Below are 12191 nucleotides of genomic sequence, written 5' to 3'. Positions count from 1 at the left end.
TGTTATTTTAATTTCTTTATTTATCAAGAATATCCAAAAAAAATTAAAAAAAAGAATCAGGAGTTACAAAAACAAGTTAAATGCAATATGGAAGCGTACTAAATACAAATACATTTCACAAACACATAGGCAACAGAAACCTGTTTAAATTGCTTCTTGAAATTTGACTATTTAAAAACAGAAGTGTAAAGGAAAGACATTCAGACTGGTTCACATGGACTTACTGGCAGGTGGAGGAGCCCTGCTTTCCAAAATCAGTGATGGAGTCCAGAGTCATGGCCTGTGAGGTCTCCATGGACACTGGTGGGGAGTACATGAGGAGTACGTGTCTATAATAACAGATGCTGCAATTATTATGTTTATAAAACAGTATACACACAGAGAAAGCCCAAGGAAGCTTGCAGACTAAGCCTTGTGCTTTTAGAGAGCTGGAGGAACTGAACCCAACTTAATCCTGTTTATTTGCTCCATGTAAGACTCCCCAAACTAGGCTACTTAGCAGCTTTCCATGAATGGTCATCCGATCACACGATTCTGTGGTGCAGATAATAGCTTCCCTATTTACAGGAGGAATGCAGATTGCTCTGAGGAATTCAGTGTTGTAGGGTAGGTTAAGTCTTGGATGGCAACCATTGTCCTAACTGTAACAGGTGAGAAGACACTCTGGTTTCTTGCTTTAAACAAACTGGTGTTCCTGCTCTCATTCCCATAGTGTCCGAGTGATGGCAAACTCGATCAAGCGGTGCTGCCGGCGTTCTCCAAAGCACTTGGGCAGGGAGGTGCCTTTCAGACTGCACAGGTGTGGTTCCGAGGGAGCTTTTAAGTGGGATGTAGATAAATGCTCATAATTCGAAACCAAGTGGAATGTTCTCCTTTCAAAGGAGAATAAGGACATTGTTTAGAAGAAATTCCATTTTCAGTACAACTTCCTCAGAGTTGCCTGTGCAGTACTATCTACATAATTTCCCTCTAATTGTCTGAAAATGAGATCTTATGTCAAGATTTAAGTCTTTGTTATTCCAAATCCTTGTTAGGCATGGTATTGAGTGGGGTTAATAAGGACACAGGCCAAAAGAGACAGGAAAGACTGACTGCCCACCAATAACAACGTTAACATTAAATTCCCACTTTTCCTCTCTTGAAATGTGGACCTCCCTTTTGTCCTCATCTCTAAATGGAAAGCCATTTCTGTTTTCAAGAAGGTTCAAGAGGAAGTGCAAAAGCGAAGACCAAGCGCCCTGGTTCTCTTCCCACTCTTTTCCAGGGCAGGGTTTACCCCAGAGGGCTCTGCGTCACACACAGCACAGCCTGTGGGGCCATTCACTGAGGTCAAACTCGGTCAGCTTGTTGTTGGCTATCTGAATCTTCTTCTTATAAACAGTAAGTTTTCATGGGTCCTAAGAAGGAAAATCACAGGCACCTGTCTCCTCCGGGCCAATGACCAGAACCACAGACTTTACAACTTAGGAAATCGAAAGGTTAATGCATTCCTACCTGCTCACTGAGGAAACTGAGGCCCAGAAATAGGAAGGGCCAGGGCCAAAGTCACTCTCCTCGTTGGTGGTGGATCAACGAGCATATTGATAGGCTGGGCTATCTAAGCCTTGCTTTGGCTGCACTTGTCTCCATCCTTTGAAATACTGATTTGCATGAACTTAGAATAATCGAAAACAAATGAGCTGTTGGATCTTGAAAGCCTGTATGGAGACGCTTCTCTTCCCCTGGCTTCTGGCTGAGGCGGCCACTGCTCCTGGGGCAGGCTGCTGACCCACTGGGGGCCAGGGGGCGGTCTCTAGGCTACAGCTAGTATGCGGCAGCGTGGGAAGCCTGGGTTATAGCAGTCCCTGCACCAGAAAGAACCCAAACTCTCCCACCTCTGAAATGGTAGGACTACTGAAAAATAATTACAAAAGCTTAAGTTCTAGTCAAGAAAACAAAATATAAAAGAACAACAATGATATAATGATAATAACTGAAAAATGAAGTCAACTTGCCAAAAAAAGCTTTACAGAAAAATAGCACCTTTGGTAAAAAGTATCTTTGAAATTTGGTTGGGTCTCTAAGGGGCTGAAAGTCCACAAGTATCTGCATCATTTGGGTGCACCCTCCCATAAACCCCATCAAGTCTGAGGGACACTGGGTAACTAGCCAAATGGCTGTGTATCTAGAGGCGGTGGTTGGGGCCATGAGAAGCAAAGACGCTGGAGTCTCATGCCGAGCGGAAAGGGCTGGAAGCAGAATGCGTTCTTCTCCACTGAGCTTCCCAAGTCTCTCCTCTAGGGGTGGTCTGCTAAGTTCTCGCTGGCACTGCTTGCCGCCCTGCAGCTTGTTTATGGCTGTGGTAGACTCAGAAGTGGTTCCGATTTGGGTCCGCTCCTCTCCCAACCCTGATGCAGTTTCCTTACTTGCCCCCAGCCCCGAGCCCCATTTATACCATTTCTCTTCAATCACTCCTAGAAACGAAGGCTATGGCCCTTCCCCTCCTAGCCAGCCACCCCCGTTTCCTTTATTGCAAAACAAACAGACGAAATAAAACTTGTTGCTATACAAGCAAATACTGGTGATTTGGCGATTGTAGCAGACACGTGTGTATACTGGACTCAGCGCTGAAGTGGAGGAGAAGGTGCCGGGCTCTGGACACCCTTCCCAGGTGCCTCCTCACTAGATCTCTTTGGTGCTCACTCTCTTGGTCTTTTCAGCTGTTTCCTTTGAGAAGCAAGAGAAAAAACAAATGTTATTTTAAAAAAAATCAGTGGCATTTATCTCGTCCTCAGTACTTTATCTAGCATTGACAGTTTCATGCTTATGCGGAATTTTAGTTCTGGTTACTGGTCTGTCTCCTGCATGGATGGCAAACAACTTGAGGACAAGGAGCATGTTTTATTCACAATATGGTCATGTAGGGGCTGTCATGTAATTAAGAGCTGACCCTATGTGAATTCCTATGAAACAATCGGGTCAGACATTACGATGCCTGTCTTAAAGATGAAGAGAAGGCTACCAAATGGAAGTGCTACAAGACATCCTGAGTCCAAGTCCTGAGAGGTGTGAAGAGCGACAGGCCCTGGAGGCACAATACTTGGGCTTCAATCGAGGCTGTGCTACTTTCCGGGAGATTTGGGGGCATATTATGAAGCTTTCCGTGCCTCAATGTCTTCAACTACAAAATGAGGGTAATAAAGTACCATCTCTTACAGCAAGGATACATTTCTTCAAAGGAGACATTTTTCTTACAGCGCATAAGCGCATGAGGAGACATTCAATGTCAATCATTAGGGAAATGCAAATCAAAAAAATTACAATGAGATGCCACTACACAAGGATGGCTAAAATAAAAAATAATGGACAATGACAAATGTTGGCAAATTTGTGAAGAAAATGAAACAGCCTGGCACTCCCTCAAAAGATTAACAGGATTACCATATGACCCAGCAATTCCATTTCTAACTATATACACAAGAGAACTAAAACACAAAACTTTTATAAGAATGTTCATAACAGCATTATTCATCATAGCCAAAAAGCGAAAACCTAAATACACACCAGCCTATGAATGGATACACAATATGTGGTATATTCATATCATGGAATGTTATCTGTACATGTAAAAGCCTAAGCGACCAGCTGACCTGCCTACGGCTATGATGCACAATGACCACCAGGGGGCAGACGCTTAACGCAGGAGCTACTGAGCAGAGTGCCCTCTTGCACTTGGAGACCTCAGGGGATGTCAGACTGCTGGTTTCAGCCCAAATCCTGCACGCCATGCCGAGGGACCCCACTTGCCAGAGGGACCCCGCTCACTCTGCAGACGCCCTTTGAGCCCTGGTGCCGCCCCAGGTGCGGCAGGCGGGGAGGGGCCCCGGGAGGTTGGCTCCAGGGTGCGTCTGGCCCGTCTAGCCCAGTCTGGCCCCTCTGGCTACCTTCTAATTAATTTCCTTTCAATCTGTGCACTGGGGCTCTTCGACATAAAAAAGAATAAAGCATATATTTCAACAGTAATTGAAAAATCTTTAATAAAAAAAAGAATGAAGCATTGATTCATGCTATAACAAGGATAAACCTTGAAAACATTATGCTAAATGAAAAAAGACAAACAGAAAACACTATGTTTTATATAATTCCATTTATATATGTCCAGGACAGGAAAATCTATAGAGTTATAAAATAGGTTAATGATTGCCAGGGAAGAGCGAATGTAGAGTGACTTCTAATGGGTATGAGGTTTCTTTTGGGGATGATGAAAATGTTCTGGATACATAGTGATGGTGGCTGACAATCTTGTGAATATACTAAAAACCCTTGGATTGCACACTTTAAAGGTGTGAATTTTGTATGTGAATTATATCTCAACAAAAAATTTAATAGGAAATAAAAACAACAGTGACTGGTATCTAACAGACACACTGTTGGTGCCCTGTCCATAACCCCGGTCTTTAGCCTCTCAGTTCTCTGACATGGCTTCTGACTGCCAGTTCCTGCACCTCTTTCTCTGGTTGGCAGGCCAGAAATGCCAGGTAATTTATGTTTGCTGGAGGGAACCTTGCCAGTGGCTGACAGGAGTTCCGGTAGGAATACCCTCAGGCATGGAAACTCTGCTCCCAGAGTTCCTCACGAGGATTAAGCTCCACTTGCCTACAGTGATAACTGTTGGATACACTCTGTTGCTTCCTTCCCATCCTAAGCTCATTTCCCAATTTCCCTTCTGGTATTGCCTGGGATTGCCTCCCAAATAAACTATTTGTACTTGAGTCCATGCCTTAGCATCTGCTCCTGAGGGAACTCACGTAGACAGAGACACTTAAAAATGAGAGCTATTCTAATTCACTCCCCACTCTCTACCCTGATCATCTCTCCATCCTAAATGCAAGGAATTCCTATGGACTTCTTTTTTTCTTTTATGGAGTTGTACTCCTCTGGAAACTCAAGACTGCTGAAATATGGAAAAAAAGAAGATGGGAGATTCTGCATTGGCTCAAAAAACTGACATGAGGTTTCTACACTATTAGTGATAATGACAAAATGCATATAAAATCAATAAATATGAACAATTACTATTAATATGAACAATTCTTTATTTTCAAGTCAAATATTTCATCTCAATAGTTTAGCAGTTCTTATGACATCTATATTCCTTAAAAACTTCTACAAGAAAGAGGGCTTGACTGACCAGACTCAGTCTACAGACAGGTGGTCTAAGGTGTAATATCCTTTGTTAAGACTATGGTAAATGAGTGGAAGACAGGCCTGGGAGTCCAGCATACCCATGTTTTCTCCCTAGGTCCTTAGCAAAATATGTCAGTGGATCACAATTCTGCTAAGAACCCTTTACCCAAGAAGGCCTTCAACTTGACATAGAACCTGAACAGAATTCTTATCATCTCAAGTCTCCAGGAAGCAGAACCTCAAAGTTTCCTGTGTTTGTCATCCCAGGCTGTTTTCTAGGCAGCTTAACACTTAACTTAAATCCTTTCTGTTGCAGTCCAAACCCACTAATTTCATGCTCACTGAGAGCCAACTATATACCAAGCCCTGTGCTAATACAGGGCTGCAATGATGAGCAAGCTATAGAGCCTGGCCTTCAAGAATCTATGGTCTTCGGGTCTGGGCACTGGTTGTGACAGAAAACAGTTAACTTATTTAGCCCATGCTCATCTGCAAACCACTTGCAAATCACCAACTGGCTGAATCTTACTTATTAAGCAATTTGCCAAGTTGTAATCTATATCTGCTAGGACCTGCGGGACCCTGCAAGGACCCCATCAGGGAACTGTATCAGTTTGATACTATAGGTGTATCATTCAGGACCTACTGTATTAAACAGAGTGCACCTTCTTGGTCTCCCGGGACATTAGGCAACATCTGCGTGGTGGAAGGGCCTGGTGGCGGCAGAGATACCCGAATCAGCACAGAGGCTGCAACTCACCTGGTGCTTTTGGAGCTCTTGGACATATCTGGTCATCTCCTCCTCTGTCTGGGTCTGGGCCCTCTTCTGATTCTTTCCTGCAAGAAGAACCAAGGCTCAGAGGTGGCTGAGGGAAGCCAGTTTGGGGTCCCACTGGTATCTACTTTCTAGGTTCTTAATTTCATCTCCCGTTTAATCAGTAGAAGAGGTGAATTATCCACATTCCTCTTGACACCTCCAAATTAACACACTGCACATAAAGCAACCTACCGCCTCCCTTCTCTGGCCTCTGTCCCTAGTGACTTTAACTGCTCCGGTCCATCCATCCCAGGAGCTGGCCTTGCAGACAGAACTATGGAGAAAATCTGGACCCTGACTCAGGAATTCTTCTGGGGCAGTGATTCCCTGCCTTTCACGGGCCCTGGAGAACATTTCAAATACAAATGCTCAGACTGCACCTCCAGAGACTCTGATTTCATTGTCATGAGGCAGGGCCTGGGCACAGGGTTCTGTAAAGCTCTCAAGGTGGTTCTGATGTGCAACCAGGGTTGATCCCACCACACCTACAGTGTCTACCAAACTTGCACAGTGAAAAAATAAAAATAAAAAATCACAGAATACATCTTAAGTACACAGGTTTCCAAGCTGCTCTTTTGTGGATTCTGATTCAGTAGGTTTGGGGTGGAGCCCAGGAATCTGTACCTTTATCGAGAATAACACTGTGGTTAGGAAATACCGCTCCACCACCGCTTCCAGACTTCAGCATCAAGCTGCCCCCCATGGCAACTTCCCTCAGCTCTGGCTCCAGCTGGCTTCGAGTCTCAGTTTCCCTTCCTTTCTACGCCATTGGGATTTAGGATCTAACTTTCAGGTATTGATCTGAAAATGCCTTGGATGCCATCTCTACAATGTCCTCTCAGGTCCATGGCCTGCACACCAAGATGGGCACGACCATGGAGAGCGCTCTTTATACATAACCACATAGGGCTCTGAACATGGGCCAGCGGAGAGGATAAACAGCCTCGTTGCTGTGGAAATGGGCATGGTCCCAGGATTTAGTTTCTGTCTAATGCATGTGATGGGGCTCATTATCCAGATGATCGTAAACCAGCTGTTCACCAATTGCCTGCATCTTAGAAAGGGATGGCTACCTTTACTAAGCCAGACCAGGCGCAGTTAGGTGTGAAAAACTATTTGGGGAAGTTTTGGGAAGATGAGTAGAGTACAGGAGGCTTCCTGGTTGAGGCAGGCTGGGTATTGTTTGGAAATGTTCTCTCTTGGCTTCAGTAACTACTGTATACTTGGCCTGGCTACCATGGCTTTAATTTGGCCTCCAGCAACTTCTAGGCATTTCTACCTCTAAACAGCCTCTTCCTGCCTTTTCACTTGTCTCTGGAGTTAGGTAGGCATCCAGCCCTCCCACACTGAAAAGAGACTTGTTCCTGGGGAGTGGGAGACGAGGGATCCCCTGGGGAGTACTGAGCTCCATTCGTATTATTGGTGTCTGGGCTTTTAATCTAGAAGAAGCTCTGCCTGGGTCCGTGACCTCTGTCTCCAATTACCAGATTACCTCACCTTGAACATGATCCTAAGACCAGCCTGCTTTTTCTTGTCTCAGTTTGCTTTTTTTTTTTTTTTTAATACGTTTTTATTGATTTCAGAGAGGAAGGGAAAGGGAGAGAGTGATAGAAACATCAATGATGAGGGAGAATCATTGATGGGCTGCCTCCTGCACACCCCCCATTAGGGATTGAGCCCACATCCTGGACATGTGCCCTGACCTGGAATAGAACCGTGACCTCCTGGTTCATAGATCAACGATCAACCACTGAACCAAATCGGCCCGGTTCAGTTGGCTTTTTAAGATATAATTTTAGGTTCACTCCATCTGGTGCAGATTTTGGGCTTGATTCCTTCCATCTGATCTTTCTTCCCAGAGCATATGTGACCTGGCTTCACCCTTGTCTGTCTTGCCTCCACTCTGAATGGTGCCTAGTTTTCCCCAGGGCTTGGCTTTAATCTTTGGCCTCACTGTAGTCCAAGATCCTAATGGGACCCTAGTGGTTCTGCACTGGCCTCCCAAACTCACTCTGACATCTCTATATCCCCAACTCACCCTGCCCATGTCTCAAGTACCTCAACTTTTTTTTTTTTTAAAGAAATATCTAATTCTGTTAGTTCACAGAAGGTCTACATTCTTCCTTTTTCTGCCGAGAATGGGTGGTGAGGAGGAATCGTTTTATCTTCCAAACACCCAAATCTTTTACATATAGGATTTTCTAAGCTATCATAAGGATTAAGTGGGTTAATATGTAAAGTGCCTGGAACATTGTTCTCACTAAATAAGTGTTCGCTTTCATTATTATTATCACCATTCCAATCTCTTATCAACATTTGTTCTTGCCCTGAGTCTTGAACCTCTTTTGTTCCAAGCCCCTGGAGTGATTTTCAAACTTTCTGCGCCTGGGATAAGTGCTTTGTCCTTAATGCTGCCTTCTGGGAGCTCCAATATGACACGTGTGAGTCTGTCCCTTGCTGCCCAGGTTCCTTGCTCCCAGCTACCACCATCCTCTTTCCCATCATCCCCACCCTGACTTCTCTCATGGTGACTTCACGAAGGGAGCTCTGTCCCCGTTGTTCCTGCTTCTGCCTGAGGCACAGCTCACCGTCACAGGTCATGGCTGTGCAGACCCAGTTTCCGCAGGCACAGACGCAGCGGTTACAGTCCACCTCGGTCTCAGCTCCATCGGCGTACATTTCATCCTCCAGGGCACACCCTGTTGGGACCAAAAATAAGGGACAATAGTTTAGGGTGAAGGTGGAACACAGTGTCCTGACTACAGTCTGTGCACCTTACCCTTTCCCCAGACAAGACCTGCCTGTCCCTCAGAGGCACTATATCTGAGCAAATGCTATCATCAGCCAAAGGTTTTGGACCTGAACATCACTATGGAGATGATGGGCTGGAGCCCACCTAGAATCGTGGAAGGGAATTTTTTAAGCAAGCTCTGGAGAGGGCCATCAATTTTAGTCCCTCAAAATGCTCCCACTCCCCCTCATGCCCTGTTTCTTAGGTGAAGCATACTCTTCTCTGGAGGGTTGAAGGACGGATTGAGGCACTTGAGGAACTCTTGGAAGCTGAGTTTCCAGTCAGCATTTTCATCAGACAGCTCAATGAGAGCATCAACACAGAGTCCTCTGAAACAAAACACAGGAGAAATGTGTCAGCCACACCTCAGCTTCCCTCCTGAAGAAAGAAAATAAGTGTTAGGACCACACACACCTGGGGCCTCGGAGGAGGCCAAGAAGGTGACTGTTAATTGATAAAGTTTCTACACTGACCTCCCACAACCATCAACCATCCTGACTCCTGTAAGCACCCAATCTTCAGTCTATTACACCGAATGTCAGATCACTCAAATGTTCCTCCCCAGACAACTAAAACTTCCTGTATGGTTTTGTCCAATTTGGATTGACAAATGTTTCACTACCTGCACACCTTCCACCAGTAATTGCCTTTCCCTATGGTCTAAGTGTCAAGTCGACCAAACAAGGAAAATCAAAACAGAAATGAGAAAAACCTATACTAATAAAAGGGTAATATGCTAATTAGACCAGGAGACCTCAGGGAGACCTTCTGGACATCCTTTCAGACAAAGCCATTGTGGTGGGGCCGAGGCAAAGGCGGTTAGGGGCAATCAAGCCAGGAGGGGAGGGCAGTTAGGGGCGAGCAGGCTGGCAGGGAGGGCCAGTTGGGGGTGAGCAGGCCAGCAGCGGTGGGAAGTTTGGGGTGATCAGGCTGGCAGGGGGGGCAGTTGGAGGCAAGCATGCCGGCAAGGGGGGTCAGTTGGGGGCGGGCAGGCTGGCAGGGGAGGCAGTTGGGGGTGAGCAGGCCGGCAGGCAGAGTGGTTAGGGGCAATCAGGCAGACAGGCAGGTGAGAGGTTAGGAGTCAACGGTCCCGGATTGTGAGAGGGATGTCCGACTGCCACAGGGATCAGGCCCAAACTGGCAGTCGGACATCCCCCGAGGGGTCCCAGATTGGAGAGGATGCAGGCCGGGCTGAGGGACACCCCCACCCATGCACGAATTTCATGCACCGGACCACTAGTAGACAATATGAAAGCAATGTGTGATTTGAAAGAATGTGGAGTTCAAGCAAGCATCACCATTCTAGAACAAGACCTTCCAGAAGTTTCACAGAATCTTGGCTCTATTACTCTCCCCGTGGCCTGGATTTGAGCCCTGGCTCAATCACTTACTGCCCAAATGGCCTTGAGCTAGTTATTCAACCTTTCTGTTTTCTCATCTGTAAAATGGAGACAGGATTCCTCCTTCACTGAGATGGTACGAGGATCAAACGTTGAACTTGTAAAATATTGCCTAATTTTAGTTTATCAAAATATGAAGGCTTTTCAGATATTATACTTAGACCATGGACTATTATTAAGAAGGAATCTTTCTAGAGTCTGGGCTTTCATGCTTGTACTTCTTTAGAACAAAGTGGTGCTTACACTATGCTTAATTCTTACCAATGTACTGGAACCACACCAGAGGTTTCTTAGGGATTCATTTTTATTACCATTTGCTTTGGAATGATACCAGAAAATGAGAAGGACGCACTCACATTTGTAACCATTAGAGTTCTCTACATGAAATAGCACCGATTATCATAAAAATCAGATCTAAGCTACAGTTAAATAATGCATTGAAGTAATTCCTTCAGAAAATTAACCATTAAAACATTACCCACAACACTCAGAAACAACTTTGTTCTGATGCAACCTTGATCATTTACTTAAAATTACATGCTCCTATTCCTTGCAAGTTCTAGCCAAAAACAATAACCGTTTGATCAGATACTAGTGGTGCTCAGTATATTAGTTCATAATGTTCACAGATTAGACCTGGACAGAATTCCTATTTAGCTTTTTACTTCGCATTAACACTGGTGGCTTCTTTGTGGTAGGAAGGAGTTCACATCCCCTCTCCTATCCAGCCTTCCTCTCATGGACCCCTCCCTGCCGCTCTCACTCCACTCACCTAAGCAGCTTGTTGTTCTCCTGGTCTGCATAGGTGGTGATGTTGATGGCGGTTTCATTCTGCTCCACAAATTTCAGGAACTCACTGGAGTCCAAGCGAGAGTCGCCATTATCAAAATTCTAGAAAGGGGATGAAGAGATCTTTCAGCAACAGTTTGTAGAACCCAGTTCCAGTATTCCCCCACTGGGCTGGACCCACCTCTGGTTTATCTTGTTCTTGACATGTTCCAACCAACCCTGCCCTGGCTTAGCCTCAGAGAGCTACAGCACCAAAGGCTCGGATCCCTGGGCACCCAGAGAAGGCGTCTGAGCCGCGAGACGAGAGAAAGTGCCTGGGCAGAGGCCACCGAGGGCCTTTCAAACCCAGACCCTGCCTGGGAGGGCGGCCCGAGCGTGGCCTGCGGAACCCAGAAAGCCTGGGGGGCTTCAGGGACTCTGCAGACAGCCTCAACGGCAGCCCTGAGTTCAGGCCAGCCACCACACCACATCCTTAAACCCTAACAAACATGGGATAACAACGCTGTGAGCCAGAATTTCTGTGGCAGAGCCCAGGAAGTGTATTTCTAACACGCTACTTGGGAACAATGACACAGATGGCACTCAGAGCTCACAGGTCCATTTCTTAATGCTTGACTTCCAGGTTCCCTGGCCTGCTCAGTGCTTAACTTTCACACTGGTACCCTTCATCCGCGAGGAGTCAGACGCAAGGGCTTGCATTGAGAACCTGCAGGCAAAGGTGGTGCAAAGTCCCCCTCCCTCGCCCTGTGTGTGGGCCCCACTACAGACATGAGCACAGGTCCTCAGCTGTCCAGGCTGTCCTCATGGCCCAGCTGACATCCCATGAGCACAGGGTGAGGGTGTATTGAGCTCAGGCATTGTCCCCACTTTGTCAAGATGCCAGACCAAGACCTTGTACTCAGGCCCTAGCTGCAGGAAGAGGCTGTCAGTTTCAGGGCTTGGTTTACATTCCAAGCTGGACACTTGTTTTCCTAAATAGTTCCAATGGAAAAAATTTTGTCTTTCAAAATTCTTCCCTTAGGTTGCCTCATACTGCTGCCCTGGGAGTAAGCAGCACCCTCATGTTACCTTCAAGGTGGATTCCCAGATGGTGTAAGGAATTCTGGAAGAAAAGTCTGTCTAGGTTTCTAGGTGGAACGTAAAAGTCTGTCCTTCCATAACTGTCACGGTTGCGTGTATTCCACTCGAAGGCTGTAAACCTCTCCAGGGTGTGTATGACAGCATTGTA

The 12191-nt window shown here is 46.0% G+C and overlaps 1 protein-coding gene across 1 annotated transcript in view; it reads right to left on the bottom strand.

The window, feature by feature from the left end:
* FSTL1 (follistatin like 1) overlaps positions 1-12191 on the bottom strand; it is a 57311-nt gene continuing 45120 nt past the window's right edge. The window contains exons 7-11 of the mRNA XM_079767415.1: positions 10947-11065; positions 8991-9103; positions 8572-8682; positions 5927-6003; positions 1-2706 (exon numbers count right to left, since the gene is read on the bottom strand). Of these exons, the coding sequence (XP_079623541.1) occupies positions 2662-2706; positions 5927-6003; positions 8572-8682; positions 8991-9103; positions 10947-11065 (465 nt within the window). The 3' untranslated portion in view covers positions 1-2661. The remainder of the gene's footprint in view (positions 2707-5926; positions 6004-8571; positions 8683-8990; positions 9104-10946; positions 11066-12191) is intronic.

This window comes from Cnephaeus nilssonii (assembly GCF_951640355.1).
Source record: "Cnephaeus nilssonii genome assembly, chromosome: 3".
NCBI classification, from domain to species: Eukaryota; Metazoa; Chordata; class Mammalia; order Chiroptera; family Vespertilionidae; genus Cnephaeus; species Cnephaeus nilssonii.
This window is presented reverse-complemented; position numbering and strand designations above follow the sequence as displayed.